General features: G+C 41.9%; 1 protein-coding gene across 1 annotated transcript in view; it reads right to left on the reverse strand.

Moving 5' to 3' along the window:
- The window catches only part of LOC143733601 (alpha-2,8-sialyltransferase 8F-like), a 55041-nt gene that overhangs the window by 2253 nt on the left and 28845 nt on the right, over positions 1–23943 (reverse strand). Inside the window, exons 4-6 of the mRNA XM_077225144.1 lie at positions 6910–7054; positions 6159–6271; positions 1065–1142 (exon numbers count right to left, since the gene is read on the reverse strand). Of these exons, the coding sequence (XP_077081259.1) occupies positions 1065–1142; positions 6159–6271; positions 6910–7054 (336 nt within the window). The remainder of the gene's footprint in view (positions 1–1064; positions 1143–6158; positions 6272–6909; positions 7055–23943) is intronic.

Consider the following 23943-nt stretch of genomic DNA (forward strand, 5'->3'; position numbering starts at 1 on the left):
GGCCGACATGCTCTCATGACAGCTCACACTTCTGGGAGAATAGAGACTCCATCCCCAGGTGGTCCAGCTGATCACGAGTCAATTCGGGGATGCACAGGTAGGCCGATTTGCATCCCAGGAATAATCCCATTGCCTGCTCTTTTACTCCCTGATGAGGAACTCCACAGACAAACAGACAAAAACAAATTTGCAGGATTTTTGCCCGCAACAATCACAAAAAAACTTTTTTCTGGAAGGACTGGTCTTTCTGTTTATTTGTTAGGCCTATCAATTTATGACAAAGTTTTATATGCTGACATTAATGGACCAGTAACAATGAACAGTATGTTTAAAGCATTGAATAACCTTATTAATATTTCTACATACATATTCTACATATTTTAAAACGAATTAGTTTGTTAATATTAGATTATGCATTATGATTTACAAAACAAAAAAATAGTTCATTTAAAAATTCCTAGATTGTGACCATATTATTAATGAGATAAATAAACTAGTTTAAACAATGCTATTTATCAACACATACAGAACAGATTAACATACTTGTTTTAAATGCTACCGTTATAAAACCCTCCTGTCATCAGAACAAAAACACCCAATAATAATTACTACTTTTTCCATTTTACTTCATTGTGACTAACATGTCAAACAACGAGAAATGCATTTTGCTTAAAGTAAATCAAGTTTATCTTCGGACCATTACTGTAATCCCCCCAAAAATTTAGCACACAATAAGTCACATATCGGTTTGCCAATGTTTCCATTTTCATGCATTGTTTCTTTTGTTTTGCATAACCACAGAGTATAAATTATATTTAACCAGAATTCATCTTTAAGAAACACACAATACTGTCTAAACAGGACCTGAATGTAGTTAATTAAATCTGAATTATTTTCATTTGGAAACCAAGAATATAGAAATGCCAGTAATGGCCAAATGATCAATAAAATCAATTAAAAAAAAGAGCATAAAATTAATCTGAAAAGTCTTTTCAGATTATTAAGTATTAAATGATAATAAAAGCTGTGTTTTTATTGGTGTGTGTGTGTGTTTGTACACTGACCGAAGCTGACTGGGGTTGATGGTTATCAGATCTGTCTTCAGCCCAACATCACTATCATTAACTGTTGCCAAATTAAACCTTAAAGAGAGCGAAAACATCATATTAACATTTACATTTATGCATTTGACAGACGCTTTTATTTAAGGTGACTTACATTGCATTTCAAGGTACACATTTTACATTCTTATGAATAAAGAGAAAATGGCCCGATTGTCCACGAGTGGCGGGATGGAATATGGACCAAACAGGACAGATAACCTGGTAACGACTGGAAAGGACACAACGAACAAAGAAATGATCCTAAAAGAATGCAGCTGTGGATGGAGCAAAATGACCACATACCTTGGCCTGGAAATCCATCAGGGGAAGGCAAAGTGTGGCAGAAACACCCAGGAGCAAGCTTGCACTGCAGCAGCAGATCAGACAAGGAGGAACAGTAGCCCGGTCGAGCACCACAGCGCTACAGATCCCACCATTGCACCTGGGGGAACGACGGCAGACCAGCCCCTGCAAGTGGATACAAATCAGCTGCCACAAATCCAGCAGCCCGAATATCGTGACACCACAAGTGATGATGTGTGTGACGAGTGTAGAATCTTCGACGAGAGTCTGCATACATCCCTCCAGAATGCCCTGAAGGCAACACAATCGCTAAGCCGAACATCTTTGGTGACATCTACGAAGAGGGCAAAGAAAGATTTGGAGAGCTGCTGCAAAGTAAGAGCCTTCCAAAGCAGTTCGGTAGACGGGAGAGGGAAATACACCAGCTAGTGAAAGAGCGCTACCTCCTACGGAAGGCATGGAAAAGATCAGAGGGCCACGAAAAGGAGGGCCTCAAAAACCTGTGGGACCAGATCCGAGTCAAACTTGGACTGTTAAGGAGAGCAGAGAGGATCCGGAGTCGCAGAAGCCGCAAGGAGAGAGCAAGGTTGAGCTTCTTCTGTGACCCTTTCAAGTACGCACGCAGGCTGCTGGAGGAAAAGAAAACAGGGACACTGCACATCACTTAATGGGAGTTGGAGGACCATATAAAATCTCAGACAAGCGATGAACTCCGGGAAAGCCCCATTGGTTCACCTGGCTACATTCCTAAAGCACCTAAGCCATCATCAAAGTTCGATACCACCCCTCCGAAATGCTCGGAAATCAATCAAGTGGTGTCTCGAGCAAGAGCTGCCTCAGCAGCTGGACCAAAACGGGGTATCATACAAGGTCTACAAGAGATGCCCCATGACCTTGAGGCTTTTGTGGAAGATGAGTGTTGACTGGAAAACTAAATCCATTAGTTTGGATTCCAACTCGAAACATCAACCAATTCAGAGGCATTGCGCTTCTAAATGTGGAAGGGAAAATTTTCTTTTCGGTGATGGCGAGCCGCTTGTCTAGCTATCTCTTGGCCAACAAGTACATAGACACCAGCTGTCAGAAGGCAGGCTTACCAAGGTTTTCAGGCTGCGTGGAGCACTTAATGATGATCTGGTAACAGATCTACACCACGAAACGCATCAAGTCAGAACTCCATGTAGTTTGGCTCGATCTGGCTAATGCCTATGGGTCCGTCCCCAACCAGCTCATCTGGTGCGCTCTCAGCTTCTTCCACATCCCACAATGTATCCTGAGACTCTTAACCACCTACTTCAGTAACCTCCAAGTGTGCTACTCTACATCAACAACTACAACTGGGTGGTACCAACAGCACAAGGGAATAGCCATGGGTTGTTCAATCTCCCCAATTCTCTTTACAGCAGCCTTTGAGGTCATCCTAGTTGGAGGAAGACAAATGGTTATGGGAATCATTTTCCAGCAGGGCAGCGACTTCCGGCCATCAGATGCTACATGGATGACGTCACCACACTCCTACAGACAGCAGCGTGCACTCACAGACTCCTAAAGAGATTTGAGGAACTGTTGACATGGGCCAGGATGAAGATAAAGCCATCCTAGTCTCGCAGTGTCTCAATTCGCAAAGGAGCCAGGAGAGTCAACATCTACTTCACAGTGGATGGCGAGGAGATTCCACGCCTGGCAGAACAGCCGGTGAATAGCTTGGGAAGGCTATACACAGCTGACATGTCAGGCAAAAACATGGCAATCTCGGTGACTGCACAGCTCACTGCTGGTCTGAAGATCAACCAAAGCTCTCTACCTGGCAAGTTTAAAGTCTGGTGCTACCAGTTCACCCTGTTCCATCGCCTCATGTTGCCCTTAAAGCTTTGTGACATCCCCTCTTCAGCAGTCCTGAAGATGGATGCTAAGGCAAACAATTACATCCGGAAGTGGCTAGGCCTTCCCCGATGCCTGTCAAGGGCAGCTCTATTCGGAAGGAACACCTTGAGACTTCCGCTAAAAACCGTCAGCTTGGGCTATAAACTGGAGAAGGTGAGACTGCTGTTCGAACTAAAAGATTCACCTGACCCAGTGGTACAGAGTGCCAAAGTCGAAGTCAGAATAGGAAGACGATGGGACGCATCACAGGCGAGGAGATTCCACGACTGGCAGAACAGCCGGTGAATAGCTTGGGAAGGGTATACACAGCTGACATGTCAGGCAAAAACATGGCAATCTCGGTGACTGCACAGCTCACTGCTGGTCTGAAGATCAACCAAAGCCCTCTACCTGGCAAGTTTAAAGTCTGGTGCTACCAGTTCACCCTGTTCCATCGCCTCATGTTGCCCTTAAAGCTTTGTGACATCCCCTCTTCAGCAGTCCTGAAGATGGATGCTAAGGCAAACAATTACATCCGGAAGTGGCTAGGCCTTCCCCGATGCCTGTCAAGGGCAGCTCTATTCGGAAGGAACACCTTGAGACTTCCGCTAAAAACCGTCAGCTTGGGCTATAAACTGGAGAAGGTGAGACTGCTGTTCGAACTAAAAGATTCACCTGACCCAGTGGTACAGAGTGCCAAAGTCGAAGTCAGAATAGGAAGACGATGGGACGCATCACAGGCCTTAGACCAGGCCATAACCCACCTGCAACACCAGGAGGTCATAGGGGTGATGCAATTTGGCACACCAGGTTTCGGATGGCGAATTTCACTCAAGCCATGGTCCAAAGCAAAGGGAGGAAAGGAAAGAGCTTGTGATATTGGAAGTCAGGAGGGGGGAAGAGGAGAGCTGCAGGGTTATGGCAGTGACCCAAGCCCAGCAAAGCAAATGGTCCACCTGGGAGGCTGTCACCGACAGGTCCATCACATGGTCTGATCTATGGAAGTTGCCCCAAGCAAGGCTAAGTTTCTTGATCAGAGCCACGTATGACACTCTCCCAAGCCCCCAAAATCTGGACCACTGGTACGGCACATATGAGCCCTGTCAGCTTTGCGGCCACCAATGTCCTAGCCTCCAGGACATCCTCTCTGGCTGCAAGACTACGCTGACCCAGGGGCGCTATGGGTGGCGTTACGACAGATTCCTGCGAAAGTTAGCAGAAGCCATCGAAGCACGCAGGCTCGAAGTGAACCATGCCACCCCACCAACATCACACCCACCCATCCAGTTTGTTAGACAAGGGGGAGAGGCTCTCAGTAGCAAAGTGAGACAGAGGTCCTTGCTGACACCTGGAGGGGAGTGGGCCCTTAGAGCTAACCTGGATCGCCAGTTGAAGTTCCCTCAGGAGATCGCCATAACCTCCCTCCGGCCAGACATCGTGATTTGGTCCATCGCCACGAAGACCGTCGTTATGGCTGAACTGACCGTGACATGGGAGGATGGGCTGGAGGCTGCCGTTGAAAGAAAAAAGGAGAGGTATGCGGAACTGGCAGCTGCATGTGCACAAGCTGGGTGGAGAGCATACACCTACCCAGTGGAAGTTGGTTGCAGGGGCTTCACTGCAGACCCGTTGCTATGGGCAGGCCATAGGGGGCCGGGCCCGCCCCAAAAAATGCTTGTGCCCCCCCACTTGAGGCACAGATAATTTTATTTTTATTTAATTTTAATATTATCAGTTGCTAATTTTGTGTTGCATTAATGTTGCATTCTTTATCATTAAAACATTAAAAATATAAAGAAACAATGGTGTGATTTTGTTTGATTGATGGGAATCTACACTGCAACAGCCTATCACGGCCTTACTAAAAAGAACGCTAGGCTACGTACTTGACGTACAACGAACCTGCTCAACAGTTACTGCGCATTTTTGAAAGCTGTTTTAAAACGAGTTTTCGCCGGCTTACTCGCTTCAGTTCCTTCCGAGTGGAAGGATACTTTAATGTCGAGGGTTCTGCTCGGAGAATCGCGGCCTCCCGGTGTACTGACAGGAGGGACTGGAGAGAGGACAGCGCTGCCTCCACTCAAAGTACCGGTTGGTTCAAAGTCTCTGTGCGAGTGTATGTGCATGCGTGTGTATGTCTCATGGCAATGCATATCCCTCTGTTCACTGCTTTAAAATGCAATGTTTGAGAGATGCTTCTGGTGTTACATCTAATATGTTGTATAGTCAAGTGTTATATGGATATTCATAACATTGCTTCTGGGGAATGTGGTGTAGGCTATAGGCTACCTGGTCATATTGCTGTTGGTTACATGTTTAACGTGATGATTACGTGCTGCGCGACTAGAGTGGATTATTATAAATATACGTACTGTAGGCTAATAATAATTGTGCCCCCCCATGCATTTCATATGCCCCCCTTAAGACTGAGGTCTGGCGACGGGTCTGCTTCACTGGAACCTCCATCCAGCGATAGCAACATCAGAGGTGCCAAGCTGGAGAGAGTCCACAAAGAACTGGCAGAAGAGGCAGAGCAAGGGAGCTTTTGGCTCTGGCTCCGTGGAAAGGACAAGGCTTGGGGGGAAAGACAGATGCTAAAGCTGGCTGTAGGCGGCGGCAGGGAGATGTCCCTGCCGCTGCTCCACCACAAGGAGGTGTTCCGGGATTAAAGGGGTGAAACATCAGTGTAGGGTGGGTCCCGGCTGACGACCCTGCAGCCGGACCAAAAGGCACTGGTGGAAGTGCGTCAGGCAGAAATGCCTTGCAGGTGGTCTCACCTGTGCTTACAACTTATCAGTTCTCAGTTCTAATATTACCAGGAAGGATGGATGAATACTGATGGATGTGTTGCGGTCCATATGGGAGCAAGGAATGATGGCATGTGTTTACCGAATAACAAAGTCTGCGTTGTCAATCTCACGTCCACAGCTACTGTTTCTCAAAATCCCACCGCTGCCGACCACAGCACACTGACCCAGACGCTGACCGGCCCAGGGGAAGTCCTGCATGCACGCACACACGCAAAAAGCATTTATGTGATTTACATAATCTGATTTACCCCACACTTTCAATTCTTTTACTTCAATGAAAAGTTAGATTTTAGCAAATTTTTTGAATGAAAAATCAAAAGGATAAACAATGCAGATTTATTTTTTACAGACATTGTTTTTCATATTTACCAGGGGTGCCATGAATTCTGACCACAACTGTGTGCGTGTGTGTGTGTGTGTGTGTGTGTGTGTGTGTGTGTGTGTGTGTGTGTGTGTGTGTGTGTGTGTGTGTGTGTGTACATAAGGCATAACATATAAATACATATAAACTCATAAACCATGTTTACATTTTTATATCCATGTCATTATACACATTTGGGTCCTCATTAACCATATATACAGTTCAAGAACATACACACACACACACACACACACACACACACACACACACACACACTGGGTTTTTTGGGGACTTTCCCAAAACACAATGTTTTTATACTGTACAAATTGTATATTCTCTCCCTTTACTCTAACCCTACCCATTAGGAGCTGTCCTCATGGGGACCAAAATGTCCAGCTCAAATCTCTTTCTCTCTCTCACACTCACACTCACTCACTCACACACTCATAGACAAAAACCAAACACACACCTCAGGCAGCATACTGTGAAGTGCTGCATTAATTGTGTATGTTTTTGTTTTGCTTGTTTCATATTGGATGGATTGATTGATGGCTGTGTTGCGTTGGGTGAGGATGAATGATCCTGTGGCGTTACAACAAAACTGCAGCCGGATCCTGTCATAAACAGAGAGAGAGAGAGAGAATTTATGAGAATTAATATCACATGAGCAGCTTTATCAGTGTCATCTCTGTTAAAACGACCCACTTCAGTTTGCTAAGCTTTATTGTTTGAACAGTTTTAACAGCTTATCTTTTTAAACACGGTGTCTCGAAACAATAATGTCATGTTTTTTATAAAGCTGCCACACTAGTTTTGCAATTGCTAAAACACAATTCTTGAAATCTTCACCCATTTCTCACAGCATTAAAGACAGACAAATCTTCAAACACATTCACAAAACCCCTGACTCTTCTGACAATCAAACAATCGACTCAAAACCATTTCACCTGTACTCAAGCAATGCAGATCATTCAGATCATACACACATCAGTCAATATATAAACACTACAGATCATTAATTAGACTACATTAAAAAATTGAGAACAGCATCCAGATCATGAGGTTACAGAAAAAAACATTGTATACAGTAAATAAAATATGCAATTAAATAAAGTACAGTAATCTGTACTGTGTAAAACACATAGTATAATTAAATCAAGTTTAACTCAAAGAGCACACATTTATCCACGTGCAAAACTGCATGACAAGATCTCAGGATATTATAATAGGTAATGTGCTTTTGAAAATGAAGCCTGTTGGGAGACAAAGATAAAGACGACAACGAGAAGAAAATTGGGTTTTTTAATACACATACATTATGACTACAGTACACAACAGACATACTTTATATGGGAGAACTTTCACCATTAAGAGAGCATCCAGAAAAATGGAGAGCAACTGGAAGAAAACAAAACTAGAGTTTTCGCATTTCATTGATAGAGAGCACGATCGCGTACAGAGAGGCAATTTGTTCTCTGTATTTTTCAATACAGTATTTTTCCCAATTAGAAGAAAACAAACAAAACCATAGGTATTTATTTGAAACAGTGTATTAAAACAGTGTTTAAAACAGTATTTATAAACATCGTCTAAATTAACAAGAGATAAAGCTTCAACCCAAACATTTCCAAGCAGCACAGCAATAATGACATTATAAACTTCTTTACTTACAAGATTGATAATAGCCTATAAAGAGAAAAAATAACTATGTAACCGTCTACTACAGTATTGCATCAGGCAGTGCGGTGTAGTCTCACTGAGGAAAAATTCGAGTCATTCATTTCTATAGGAGATGAGGAATTTTATAAACTCGTTAAATCATCTAAATCAACAACATGTATGTTAGACCCTATACCGACTGTATATATAGCTATATAGCTACTGAAAGCGATGCTTCCAGAGGTCATGGATTCTCTTCTCAATCTCATTCATTCATCTTTATCACTAGGATACGTACCAAAAACTTTTAAGCTGGCTATGATTTAACCGCAACTTGATCCTACAGAATTAGTCAATTACAGGCCGATCTCAAATCTACCTTTTCTGACAAAGATACTGGAAAAGGCAGTATCCTCACATCAATGTTCCTTTTTAGAAAGAAATGGTATCTGTGAGGATTTTCAGTCAGGATTTAGACCGTATCATAGTACTGAGACAGCTCTCATTAGCACTCGTGGTTGTATCTCTCTATTAGTGTTACTCGATCTTAGTGCTGCATTTGCCACTATCGACACAACATTGTTTTAAATAAACTCGAAAATTATGTTAACATTAGTGGAATTGCATTAGCATGGCATAAATCATACTTACCTGACCATTATCAGTTTGTGGCAGTAAATTAAGAGATGTCTTATCGATTACAAGTTCAGTATGGCGTACCACAAGGCTCAGTACTAGGACAGTTGCTGTTCACTCTGTACATACTACCCTTAGGAGATATCATTAGGAAGCATGGCATTAGTTTTAACTAGGCACATTTCCATTACAAATTTGTGCAAAACTTTTGCGTTTTTTTCTAAATGTCAACAAAAAACTAATGCGAAATGACGGCGTTTCCATTAACTGATGTTATGCGACTAAAACAGTTGCGGTTTGTATTTGTGTTTGGAGCTCCGTCGAATTGATTCATAAATCCTTGATTTTCTTCTTTACCACTCATTTATAAACAAGCACTTTCTATTTTCATAGCATGTGAACTTATCTTCGATACTTTTCCTTATAAAAAACAATTGGATTGCTTTGATTTCGCTACTTAGATCCAACTCTCCGAATCTCCGCTACTAGCCTTTAGCCCGCTAGCATCGCACGCGTGACCTCTCGCCAATTGATCGTCTCATTTACACCCGTTTCACTAAAAGGATAGGGGTTATATCCAGGATTTCAGTCCTAAATTAGTAGTGATATTGGTAGTATCACTACTAATTTACTGTTCATCTGTTATAATGGCGATTATATCGGATGTGTGTCTTATGGCTCGTTTCCACTGAGCAGTACGGTACGGTACAGTACGGTTCGGGTCAGTAAACCATGATCCAGCTAGCGTTTCCACCGCCAACAGTACCCTACTTCATAGGTGTGGTGTTTGCCGGAAAGAAGCTATCAACGTCATTTTCGCGCGAAGAAGAAAGCGACAAAGTAAACACCAATGGATGGCATACAGCAGATCTTGTCCTTGCTTCGCGGCATGTTTGTCACAAGAAGACAAGCGCCGACATTAGGCATTTCTCAATACCAAGTATGTAAAATTCTCAGCAGAAGGACTCCTGAGGACGCGAGTCCGGTAATTCTCCAAATGGAACAGCGCATTCGTGAAAGCGTCACTCAGCTCGCTCTGCATGTATATTTTAGACAACAATAAAACGAAATATGTTATAAAACACCACTCTGCCTCTTTTCGTTTTCATTTAAATACATTTTAAACATTATAGGCACACAAATGTGGTTCAGGCAATGTATAGACCTGATTATATTATTCACTGCATGTTTAACGTTAGCCTATTTATAACAAAACTAAATATAAAACACAACCCTGCATCTTTTTGTTTAAATTTAAAAAAATATTAAACATATTCCAGGCAATATGTGCATTTGTACAAATCTTGCAATAAACAACATTACAGTGATAATCATGTAATAAAAAATTACAAAACTCAACCCTATCTCTTTTTGTTAAATTTCAGTTTTATAAATAATAGCCATTATAAAAGTGAGTAAAATGTAGTAAAAGGTAACGTTACAAGAAGCTATACAATAAGAAATAAAGCAAACAATTCAGTCAAATATACAAATTCAGCGCTGCCGCTAGTCTAACGTTAACGTTACAACGGAAAAGTTATAGCCTAAATATATATAACTTCACTTAGCCCTCAGCCAAAACGATTGGCAAGGGAACGAATTATCGATTCACGAGACAAAAGATCACCCATTAGATATACACAAGACGAATTACCACTACAGAGTCAGCGGCAAACGTCAGAACGACTAGCCGAGGAAAGGCTGTTCCAGGCTGGGAAAATGAGCGCAGAGCGCCCGGTGATCCCTGGAAGGGATCAAATTATCATAAATCATTATAAATAAACCGCAGATTTGAGCTTTAAACAACTACATTCTCGCCTCAAAAACTCTTAAAACTACATTTCGTGAAAGAATAACCATAGTATTATATTCCAACTGTAAATTAAAAAATGGCGCTTCTTCTGTTGTCATTCCCCTTGTAGCACGCGCAAGTGACGATACTCTGTCAACCAATCAACGTTCTGCAGTGAGTCTAGCTCCACTCTTTAGTACCGTACCACTGTGCTCGCAAGACACGAGCCAGGACTAGACCAAGAACCTCTCTACCCCTCCTGGTCTTCGAAATCTCCATCCGGAACTGCTTCTCCCCTCTTCGCAAGTCGGAACGCGACGACACCGTGATCATCGGCAGTTCCATCATCCGTCATGTCCGTGCTACCTCAGGTAAGGGTAAGGTGCGCACTCACTGCTTTCCTGTTGCTCGTGTTCTAGATATCGCTGCACAGGTTCCCAAGATCTTGAACGGTGACGAGCGCGTCGGAGCTGTTGTGCTGCACGTCGGAGTGAACGACATCAGGCTGCGGCAGACGGAGGTTCTGAAGAAGGACTACAGGAGCCTGATCGAGACGGTACGCAGCATATCGCCTGAAGCAACAATCATCGTGCCTGGACCGCTTCCCACGTGACTACAAGGACAGGAAAGTTTCAGTAGATTATTTGCACTAAATGAATGGTTAATGTCATTGTGTAATGAACAGAAACTGCTCTTTGTAAACAATTGGAATCTGTTCTGGGAGCGACCTAGGCTCTACCGTGCTGATGGCCTGCACCCCAGCAGAATCGGAGCGCCTGTTCTGTCGTACAACATCTCCAAGGGTTTACACACCATAAGTCAAAGTCCAAATCACAGTCTTTGCTGTCCCAAATTAATTGATATAAGTAGTGTTGAACATTATATAGAAACTGTGTCTATTCCTTGTTTAGTGAGGCCAAACAATAAATCTACTGTAGGATCTAGGAAAAATCTTATTGTAATTAAACCAGAAAATCTCAATATCAGTGAACAAAAACAATTTCTAAAGCTAGGTCTTCTAAACATTAGATCGCTCACACCTAAGGCGGTTATTGTAAATGAAATGGTCACAGATAATAGTTTCGATGTATTTTGCCTTACTGAAACCTGGCTTAAACCAAATGATTATTTCAGTCTAAATGAGTCTACTCCACCAGGATACTGTTATAAGCATGAGCCCCGTCTGATCGGTCGTGGCGGCGTGTTTCAACAATCTATAGAGATATTCTAAATGTTACTCAGAAAACAGGTCAAAGGTTTAATTCGTTTGAAGTACTTGTGCTAAATGTTACGCTCTTAGATGTAAGAAAGAAATCCCTATTATCTCTAGCCTTGGCTACTGTATATAGACCTCCAGGGCCCTATGCTGATTTCCTAAAAGAGTTTGCAGAGTTTCTCTCAGATCTATTGGTCAATGTCGATAAAGCAATAATTGTTGGAGATTTTAACATACACGTAGATAAAACAAATGATGTGTTAGGGGCTGCGTTTACAGATTTATTAAACTCCTTTGGGGTCAAGCAAAACGTCAGTGGTCCCACTCATCTCTAAATCATACACTAGATTTAATTATATCATATGGAACAAATCCAACCGATATAGATATTATACCGCAAAGTGATGATGTCACTGATCATTACATGATAACTTGCATAATACGTACTGCTGAAATTTGTCATGTTGCGCCACGTTATCGACCAGGCAGAACAATCCTTCCAACCACTATAGATAGATTCTCAAATAGCTTACCTGATCTATCTCAGCTGCGCAGTGAACCCAAACAAACAGATGAACTAGAGGAAATGACTAGCAGTTTGAGCACCATTTTCTCTAGTACACAAGAAATTGTTGCACCAATTAGATTAAAAAATGTTAGATTGAAAACTAAGGCACCATGGTACAACAGTGCTACGCATGTTATCAAGAGAGAAACTCGTAACTTAGAGCGTAAATGGAAACAAACTAATTTAGAGGTCTTTAGAATCGCGTGGAAAGACAGTATGTCACGTTATAAAAAGGCTCTAAAAGCAGCCAGGGCTAAGCATCTCCGCAAACTAATAGAAGATAACCAAAATAATCTAGACGTTAATCGTTAGCTAGACTACCAAATAAACAAACATCACCAGAGCAAAATATTCCGTTACAGTATAGTAATAATGATTTTAATGATTTCTTTAATCATTTCTTCAATGAGAAAATAGAAAGCATCCGAAACACAATTGTAAATATACAATCCTCTATGATGTCTTATGATTCAGCCTCAATTATCGCCCCTCAAGAACAACTACACCGCTTTACAACTATAGGACAGGAAGAGTTAAATAAACTTATCATTGCATCTAAACCAACAACATGTTTATTAGATCCAATACCCACTAAACTACTGGAAGAAGTGTTACCTGTAGTGGAAGAGCCTCTTCTCAATATTATTAACTCGTCTTTATCTTTAGGTCATGTTCCAATAACATTCAAACTGGCAGTAATAAAATCTCTCATTAAGAAACCGCAATTAGATCCAAATAACTTAGCAAATTACAGACCCATTTCAAATCTTCCATTTATGTCTAAAATTCTAGAAAAATTTGTCCGCTCAATTGTGCTATTTCTTGCAAGAAAATGATACCTATGAAAAATTTCAGTCAGGATTCAGACCGCATCATAGCACAGAAACTGCGCTAGTTAAAATCACAAATGATTTATTTTAGCTTCTGACCAAGGCTGTATCTCAATACTAGTTCTACTCGATCTTAGCGCTGCGTTCGACACTATAGATCATAAAATACTCTTGGATCGACTACAAAACTACACTGGTGTTCAGGGACAGGCATTAAGCTGGTTTAGATTGTACTTATCAGACCGTTATCATTTTGCCTGTTTAAATGGGGAAAAATCGAAGATAACGTCAGTAGACTATGGAGTGCCGCAAGGATCGGTGTTAGGCCCTCTGCTATTCTTAATATATATGCCGCCACTTGGTAATATTATAAGAAAACATGGATTAAATTTCCTCTATTATGCTGATGACACTCAATTATATATTTCATCACGACCAGATGAAAACACTAACTTATCTAAATTGACAGTGTCTTAAAGATATAAAATCCAAATTACTTATTGGACCAAAAAAATTACCCACAAAACCTTGTACAATACAACTTTAATTTAGAAGGATGTCCTGTTACTTTATCCGCTACAGTAAAAGACCTGGGTGTTATACTAGACCGCAACTTGTCTTTCGAAAATCATATTTCATATGTTACAAGAACAGCCTTTTTCCACCTTAGAAACATTGCTAAGCTACGTAACATGCTATCTGTTTCTGATGCAGAAAAGTTACTGTAATGCTTTATTAGCTGGCTGTCCTGCATCCTCAATAAACAAGCTACAGTTAGTGCAAAATGCAGCTGCTAGAGTTTCTTACTAGGTCAAGAAAATATGATCATATAACACCAATTTTATCATCTCTACACTGGTTACCTATTAAGTTCCGTATCAATTACAAAGTATTATTACTGACCTATAAAGTCCTAAATGGTTTAGCTCCTGTGTATTTAATGGACCTTCTATCGCCCTACAATCCATCACGTTCTTTAAGATTTCAATGAGTGTTTATGTGAAACAAAACCAGATCCCCTATTTTATATGTGTGTTTGTGGTGTGTGTGAGTATGTGCATTTCTGTATTTGACTGTCTTTCCTTAGGTTTGTTGTCAGATTTAGATTCAGATGTTCTTTCTTACTTTCTGTCTCTCTACCTCCCTCATGCTACCTTATGCATCCGTCTGGCATTTTAACCGTCTCTTTCTCTCCTCTGTCAGTTTCTAACGCTCACCATCACTCTTGAATATTCCGGCCTGCATTTGTTTGCTATCGTTTGCACTCAGCCTGCACTTGTAGAGTGTGGACAACATGGAATAGTCCAAATCGGGATGGCGCCGATGAGTTGGCAGCCTGTAGCGTGCAGCTCTGTGGCTTTTAAGTATTTTTAATTTTTATTTATTTATTATCATTAGCGTCGGATTCATGAGGATAATTAATTAATTGTTGATATGGACTTGATATCGGAAAAGTTCATGCGGGCAGAGGACTGTAACATTAGCCGAGAGACACCAGCTTTTGTATACACCCGGCGAGAACTACTAGACCTGGTACAAGGTTCAAAATTCGGGATTAAACATGATATCCCGAAGGAAATATTACGGAGGAGACACTGTGGAATTAGAGCTGGGGTGAAGAGAAATATGAAGGCTAGAGAAAGAGTGTGGAAAGAAATCTTTAAACCAGCCCTGCCATCTATCACCATGGGAAATGCTTGCTGTCTGACCAACAAGCTCGAAGAACTAGAGACTCTTGTCAGGAGCCAGAAAATGTATCGGGAGAGCAGTCTGATATGTCTGACTGAGTCGTGGCTGACGGACAATATCCTTGATTCCTTGATCAGCTTCACCGGCTTCAGGACGATACGAGCGGATAGGAACGCCGAATCGAGCGGTAAGCATAAAGGGGGGGGGCTTATTTTGCTCATTAATAACAAGTGGTGTAATCCCAATCATGCTACTATTAAGGAACAGTTATGTAACAAGGACATTGAACTATTGGCAGTGAGTTTAAGACCTTATTACCTGCCGAGGGAGTTCACAGTGGTGATCGCCGTTGTTGTTTATATCCCTCCATCTACCAATGCAGAGGTGGCTTGTGACATAGTGCATTCTGTTGTCGCGCGACTCCAGGCGAAGTATACAGACGCGTTCATTTTTCTCTCTGGTGATTATAACCATGTATCCCTTTCTAAGACCCTGCCAACATTTAAGCAGTTTGTTGATTGTACAACACGGGGAGATAAGATCCTGGATCTCTTGTATGCTAACGTAAAAAACGCATACAAATGTGTTGCACTGCCCTCTCTTGGCCGATCAGACCATGATATGGTACATCTTTCTCCCTCCTACACGCCAGTTGTTAAGAGGCAGCCTGTCATTAACAGAACACTAAAATACTGGTCTCCTGAGAGAGAAGAAGCCTTAATGTGCTGTTTTGAAGCAACATGCTGGGATGTTTTCTGTGAGGACCACGGATGATGACATTGATGGATTAACAGATTGCATCACCCATTATATTAAATTCTGTAATGATGACATCATGCCCTCCAGAGAAATTTGCTGTTTGCCAAATAACAAACCATGGGTAACCAGCAGTTTGAAGGTACTGTTAAATGAAAAGAAAAAGGCTTTCAGAGAGGGTGATAGGGAAAAGGTCAAAGAAATCCAAAAAGTACTGAGGGTGAAGATTAACCTGTTAACCTTCAAGGCCACTTTTGAAAAATCCCCAGAAATGGCATACCCAAACTTAAACAGATACAGTTCATGAACCCTTTGCACTAAAAGCACAAGTATGATCTCATTTGAAAGCTGACACCTAGTAGTTTATTGTAAATGTAGAAATAATTATTGTCATAATGAAAAAAAAATGTTTAAATAGCTTCAAAGTTTTGTAAAGTTATTAGAAATTTACTTTTATGAAACATCTTCATAAAAATAAAATTGAAGTTGGCCCTGGAGGAATCTAGAAATGCACTGCAGCTAAAGCCATATGTGTGACCATTTTATATTTAAAATCTGAAAATGATAAGTCTAAAACTCTGTATTTAGTTAAATGTTTTTCAAGATCATGTCAAATTACTTTATTTTGATTAGACTCTAAAATGCAAACTGATGTTTAGTCATCTTCTGAGTCATCTATTCAGTCTATTGTCTCTATTATTTTGTGGTGCAAACGAGCCCCATTCAGAGTCAGTCTCTCCCTGCACACATTTACACCTCTCCAGACTGGTTATGGCTCTAAATATGCATATCTTTTGTCTGCATTATAGCTACTAACGACTGGCTATTCACAGGCTATTCATAGGGTTTCAAACCCTAATTTCTTTTATCAAAGTTCTCACTAAATATTTGAAACTGGTATCAAATGCACTGAAACATTTCAGTAAGCATTCCTATTTAGAAAAAAATCATAAAACAATAACTGCTGGTGGCAGGTGCACCTGGGCTAGCTAGCATGTTAGCTTAGCACACCATCAATACACGACCATTTATGAGATTAAAACCATGTTTGTGCTCCAAACTTACTTTATAACGCAAGTCGAGTGTTTTAAATAATCTTCTGTGATCTAATTTGGCTTCAGATAAAAAAAAATCCGACAGAAAATGTATTATTTATAGTGTTCTGCACGATGATGAAATCTATATCGATTAGCATTACATTATAAATATAATCTATTATTATGAAATACCTGGCATGGCTTGAAGAACACAGGTAACTCAAATATCATTGCAATCATGTTTATTGTCTTCAAAACATCTTTATCTGCATGTTACAGCGATCTCTGTCAGCTACTTTCTGTATCAGTGACGTCCTGGAATGTCACATGACTATGGGTCTTCTTCGTGATCCATATATGGAGTGTTATTGTGCATATAGCGCCCTCAGGCTATTGGTATGAATTGAAAACACAGCACATCTCAGTAAGAAGCGATCATAATGATTACATCGACGCATTTGGGTATAAATTCAACAAATATTATTCCTGTCTATAGAAATATGATGTGAATCTATGAGAATATATCAATATTTCTCCAAGTCTGCACATTTTTGAGCTAAAGCCATGAGGGACGATGTTTTGTGAATCGCTGTCATGACGACAGCTTGGAGTGTTTTTTATGAATGGACCAGCTGACGCTCATAATTCATATTAAAGGTATCGACTCATTTTTTCATTTCATAACTCCTGACACAAATTAAGACATAACTGTCACTATAAGTTTCTCAGAATACAATAGTGGTCAAATACTGAATCTTGAGTATTATATCTTTTTAATGATGTATAGTTTGTCAAGGTATAACATTAAATCTGATAGTAAATTTGAACTAAATAAAAAAAAACCGCTTCAGTGCGCCGACGCTCTGGAAACGGTTAACAGGTTAAGGAGGGAAAAGAAGCATACAGGTGCAAATTAGAACAACAATTGCAGCAGGATGGAGTTAAGCAGGTCTGGGCTGGCATGAGGAAGATCACAGGTATGAATCAGAAGGGGGGTTCGCTACTTGATCGTGACCAGGACCTGGCTGACGATCTGAACAGATTCTTTAATAGATTAGAATACCCGATGCCACATCAGACCGCCACACCTGGTCTGCCGCTGCCTGGTGTTGTTTCCCGTCCCTCACTCATCCCATCCATGATATCGTCTCCTCTCTCTACCCTTTCTTCCATCAGTGACATCAAAACCTCCCAAAAGACCTCTCTCTACTCCAAGTTTTCACTAACTGTACCAACGGTGTTAAATCAATCTCAGGTTAAGGGTGAACTGGACTGTGAAGCTGGGAAAAGCAGTGGGGCCTGATGATATTGGGCCCAGACTGTTGAGGACATGTTCTACCCAGTTGAGTGGTATTTTTACATACCCGTTTAATCTAAGTCTGCACCTACAAAAGGTCCCGAAACTGTGAAAAACATCCTGTTTGATGCCAATTCCAAAGAAGAGATATCAATCTAACCACAATGCTTTGTTTGGATAATGATCTATGCTTTGCATTGGAAAGATTAACTGGTACAGTTGAAAAGAAGCTTGATAAATTTGGGGACATCATTTACGCATATGGAAGTGAGAGGTTTGGTGTGGAAAAAAGGAAGGAAAAAGTACAAACTACTCCTGGATTGTCTAGACGGCAGCAGAAAATTGAAGGGTTTGTTAGAGAAAGGAGACAGCTGAGGAAGCAATGGAAAAGAGCGGAACAAATTCAGAAGGAGGGACTCAATCTCTTACAAAGGGCCATAAAAGATAAGCTTGCAACATTACGCAGAGCTGAGCGCCTACGGAAACGCTACAAAAAGAAGGAGCGTGCGAGGGCTAATTTCTATAATGATCCATTGAAATTTGTAAAGAAGTTATTCTCCAGTGAGAAGAATGGCACTTTAAAAGCATCTAGGGTTGATCTAGAGAGATATTTGGAGGAAACGCATACAGATGCAAAAAGGCATGAGCCTATGTCAATTCCGTCAGACATCCCACCTGTCAATCCACCAGAATACCAAATGGAGGTCTGTGCACCTAAGTGGAAAGAGATAGAGCAGGTTGTGAGAAAGGCAAGGGCTTCATCATCTCCAGGCCCTAATGGAGTTCCGTACAGATTGTACAAGAGTGCTTCAGGAGTTCTACGAATTCTGTGGAAATTGATAAAAGTGGCTTGGGAAAAGCAGGTTGTACCTAGAGCATGGCGCCGAGCAGGGGGAGTCTTTATACCCAAAGAAAAAGATGCTACAAGCATCAGTCAGTTTCGCCCTATTTCACTATTAAACGTCGAAGGCAAGATTTTCTTCAGCATTATTGCTCAGAGATTGTCAACCTACCTATCAAAGAATGGCTTCATTGACACTTCAGTTCAAAAAGCGGGAATTCCAGGATTCTCAGGATGCTTAGAACACATCAGTGTTATCTGGCAACGAATTCAATCAGCTAAAAAGGAGAGGAAGGAGCTCCACGTGACATTCCTGGATTTGGCTATTGCATATGGTTCAGTGCAACATGAGCTTCTTTGGGCATCATTTGATTTTTTCAGGGTACCAATGTCGATAACAAATTTAGTGAAAGCCTATTTTTGAGATTTGCAATTTAGTATCTCAACTCCAGAATTCAGCACTACATGGCAATGCTTAGAGGTTGGAATAATGGCAGGATGCACCATTTCTCCACTGGCTTTTACCATGGCAATGGAAGTAATCATTAGGGCATCAAAATGGGTAGTAGGAGGAGAGCGCTTGACTTCTGGGATGCAACTACCACCAATCAGAGCATACATGGATGACATGACAACCACGACTACAACGGTAGCCTGCACTAATCGGTTATTGGGGAAGTTAACATAATATTGAATGGGCACGAATGCAATTTAAGCCCTTTAAATCAAGGAGCATCTCAATAATTAAAGGCAAGGTAGTAGATAAAACATTCTTCATTAATGGTGAGGCAATACCAACAGTTTCTCAGAAGCCAGTGAAGAGTCTAGGGTGATGGTACGATGGGGATCTAAAGGACACAGTTCGAGTGGGAGAAGTTCGACGACAAGCAGTGGAAGGGTTGAAGAGCATAAACAGCTGTGCTCTACCAGGCAAACTGAAACTCTGGTGCTTTCAGTTTGGTCTACTGCCAAGGTTAATGTGGCCACTGACTTGTGTACGAGGTTTCTTTGACAACAGTGGATAAGCTGGAAGCGTTAATAAGTTCATACATCAGGAAATGGTTGGGAGTTCCACGCTGCCTCAGCAGAGCGTGCTGATCCAGTAAAAACTGGTAGAAAGTGGTCAGCAAAGAAATCTGTAGTTCTTTTGGTAAAAACTGGTAGAAAGTGATCAGCAAAGAAATCTGTAGTAGAGGCAAAGGCTGACCTTCAAATTGGGAATATCGTGGGACAGGTACAGCATGGAAGAGGGGGTTTTGGGCTCAGTTTAGCTCCTCCTAAATGGCACAAGGCAGTCCCAGCTCAAAGGAGGAAGCTGGTAGTCAACGAGGTGCGAAAGCAGGAGGAGAGAATGAGATGTATAAAGGCCATTTCCCAGGCCAAGCAGGGAGAGTGGATGAGATGGGAGAGTGTGGAACAACTCAAAATGGGCTGGCAAGACCTTTGGTCAATGGAAGAGAGTAGGATCAGTTTCCTTATTAGGTCAACATATGATGTTCTCCCATCCCCGCAGAACCTAAACCTCTGGGTAGGAGAGGATCCCTCTTGTCCTTTGTGTTCATCAACTGCCACATTAAGGCACATTTTGACAGGATGTAAGGTGGCTCTTAGCCAGGGTCGGTTTACTTGGCGCCATGACCAAGTATTGCGATGTTTGGCTTTAGCATTGGAAGGCAAGCGTAGTATGACCAATAAGTTGCCGCCTGTTCTAGCAAAACATTACACGCAGAAGACAATATTCCTCCGCCCAGGCGAGCAACCACCAAGAAAAGGTGCTAACACCAATTCTCGCCCAGGACAACTGGAAGCTGCTAGGGACTGGAAGATGCTGGCTGATCTTGATCAACGGCTTATTTTTCCACCTGAGATTGCCACCACTAACCTACGACCAAATATTGTTTTGTGGTCTGGATCAGCACGCATCGTTCAACTGATAGAGTTAACAGTGCCATGGGAGGATGCGGTAGATGAGGCATATGAGAGGAAGAAACTGCGGTATGCTCATCTGGCCACTGAGGCAGAACAGCGAGGATGGAGAGTCCAGGTTTATCCACTGGAAGTGGGTTGTCGAGGTTTTGTGGCACACTCTACAACCCGGTTCCTCAGAGACGTCGGATTCAGTGGCCAAGAGTTGCTTCGCACAGTAAAGAACTTATCTGAAGCAGCAGAAAGGAGCAGCAACTGGCTGTGGTTGAGACGGAAAGATTCTAGCTGGCTGTGTACAGGCCGCCATGCTACGGTTTCGTAGATTTCTTGAAAACTTGAAGAGTCTGTTGGTTTATTTGTATAGGTTGTATAGTATTTACAGTCATTACGTTCCTGTGTATATTGCGTGAATGAAGGTTTGGGCAGATATTGTGTTTTGCGGTAGGTGGTATGCCATATGGAACCGTTGCCACTGAAACTGCATATTAACGCACCAGTGGGGCTCGACAGCCTTAGTCAAACTGGTTGGCGCGTATGGTTGGGTTGCGGAGAGATTGTGAGATTGTGGTTAGGTCTCAGCAGCAACTGTTGGTTTATTTGTATAGGTTGTATAGTATTTACAGTCATTACATTCCTGTGTATGTTGCGTGAATGACGGGTGGTTGGGCAGATATTGTGTTTTGCGGTAGGTGGTATGCCATACGGAACCGTTGCCACTGAAACTGCATAACGCACCAGTGGGGCTCGACAGCCTTAGTCAAACGGGTTGGCACGTATGGTTGGGTTAAGGAGAGATTGTGAGATTGTGGTTAGGTCTCAGCAGCAAGAGGGAAGTAGAGGTCAGTAAGCTTGGCTGAGTTGAGTGGGGGACGGAGGGGGGTGACTCTGGGACGCCAGAGTCACTGTCGAGCCCTCTTGAGGTGTCGTGGGCTAGTCGACGAAACACTGAGGACGGAAGGTGCCCACTTGAAGACCCTAGAGATGTTCCCTACTCCGCTCAATCCAGAGGGTTGTTATGGGGGGACCGCACTGTGGTTGCAGCCGTTGTGTGTGCTGACGCGCAATACACTGCAGCTATTAACACCAGACAGAAAGAGATTCACGTCACCAGATGGAAAGAAGCGTAAATGGATGGAGAAGCATAGGTTACTGTAAAGTTACGTCTTAGTAGGTGATTATCTTGGCGAAAGCAGAGTACAAATCAGCATGAAGTTTTAACACCTACTCTCGTGTAATGGAAATCATAATGATTACAGACCTGTAGCACTCACCTCACATATCACGAAGACATTCGAGAGACAGGTCCTTTCATACATCAAGGCCTGTATGTCAAACTACGTGGATCCGTTGCAGTTTGCATACCAGTCCAACATGGGTGTGGATGATGCCCTTATTTACATGCTACAAAGAACTCATGCACATCTGGACACCTCTGATGCATCTGTGAGATTCACGTTTTTCGACTTCTCAAGCGCCTTCAATACGATCCAGCCCCGACTGTTGTGTGAGAAGATGAGGAGGATGCAGCTGGATTCAACATTGGTCCAGTGGTGTATGAACTATTTGTCCAGTAGACCACAGTAAGTGAGTCTGCAGAATAGTGTTTCTAACACTATTCTGAGTAATACGGGGGTGCCGCAAGGAACCGTGCTGGCCCCGATACTATTTACTATCTATACAGCAGACTTCCAGTACAATGGCAGTTGCTTTCTCCAGAAAATTTCAGACGATACGGTCGTGGTTGGCCTGATTAAAGGTGGTGAGGAGGAGGAGTACAGGAGACTATTAAGGAGTTTGTGGGTTGGAGCGACCACAACCATCTCCAACTGAACATCTTAAAAACAAAGGAGATGGTTGTGGATTTTAGGAGGAGGAAGAAGACACCGTTAACCCCAATCGCCATCCAGGGCAGTGAAAATGAGATGGTCTCCAGTCAAAGATATCTCGGTGTTTACATTGATGATAAGCTGGACTGGAAGAGCCACATGGAGACAGTGTATAAGAAGGGTCAAAGCCGACTTTATTTTCTAAGAAGGCTTAGGTCATTTAACATCTGCCGTCCTTTACTGTGTAACGTCTATCAGACAGTGGTGGCAAGTGCTCTGTTCTTTGCTGTGGTGTGCTGGGGAGAGGGTGCTCGCATGGGAGACCTAAATCGAGTCAACAAATTTATAAAGAAAGCAGGATTTGTTGTGGGGACTGAATTTGATATGATCCAGCATGTGGCTGAGAAAATAATACTCTCTAAACTAAAATCAATCATGGACAATCCCTTACATCCAATCCATGCTCTTGGGGTGATCAACAAGAGCACCTTCAGCCATAGATTGATCGCACCAAAGTGCAAGTCTGAACGTACCAGGAAGTCCTTTGTACCAGCGGCCATCAGAATGTTTAATGAGTTATGAATATTCACGTTACTGAATATATTGTTATTAATTCTGCTATTGAATATCCTGTTTTGAAAATGCATCTGTTACTGATTATTCGATATAGGTATTTTTGTTATGTATTATGTATTGTTATTGAGTGTTAAAGCTGCCGTGACAATATAATTTCCTACAAAGGATCAATAAAGTATCAACAACAACATCACTAAATTTGAGGCTTCTGGTCATTCCTAGGATATCTAAGTCCACTAAAGGAGGGTGGGCGTTCTCGTATTTAGCTCCTAAACTCTGGAATAGCCTTCCTGATATTGTTCGAGGCTCAGACTCGCTGTCCAAGTTTAAAACTAGATTAAAGACGCATCTCTTTAGCCAAGCATTCACATAATGCTTACCTTTTATACCACTGTTGAATCAGATCGAATGCATTAATATTATGAACAGCAGCTATGCTAATTATCTCGCATGTGCTTTTCTGCTGTTCCTGCTGTGACTAGCGTCCCGAGGTAAATAGCGTTCGTCAGCTCCAGTTTGTATCCAGCCTCTCACGGAGACTTCAGATGCCCCAACACCTGCGATGAGATGACTAAACGCCTGTGAAGACTCAACGCCGGTGATATGTTATGTCCTAAATTACTACATGATTAACTAACTGTATTTTTTCTATGTACATTTCTGAAATGCACTTTTTCTGTAAAGCTGCTTTGAAACAATATATTGTGAAAAGCGCTATACAAATAAATTTGAATTGAATTGAAAACGTAATTTTTTCCTCTCACGATAAGTAATTCCGAAAATCATGGCTTCGAATGTAGATTTATATGGTTTACGTATATCAGCCACTGCACTGGCCATTATCATTAATCGCA

Source organism: Siphateles boraxobius, unplaced genomic scaffold, assembly GCF_051911475.1.
Source record: "Siphateles boraxobius isolate OS27281-9 unplaced genomic scaffold, OSU_SipBor_1 126, whole genome shotgun sequence".
NCBI classification, from domain to species: domain Eukaryota; kingdom Metazoa; phylum Chordata; class Actinopteri; order Cypriniformes; family Leuciscidae; genus Siphateles; species Siphateles boraxobius.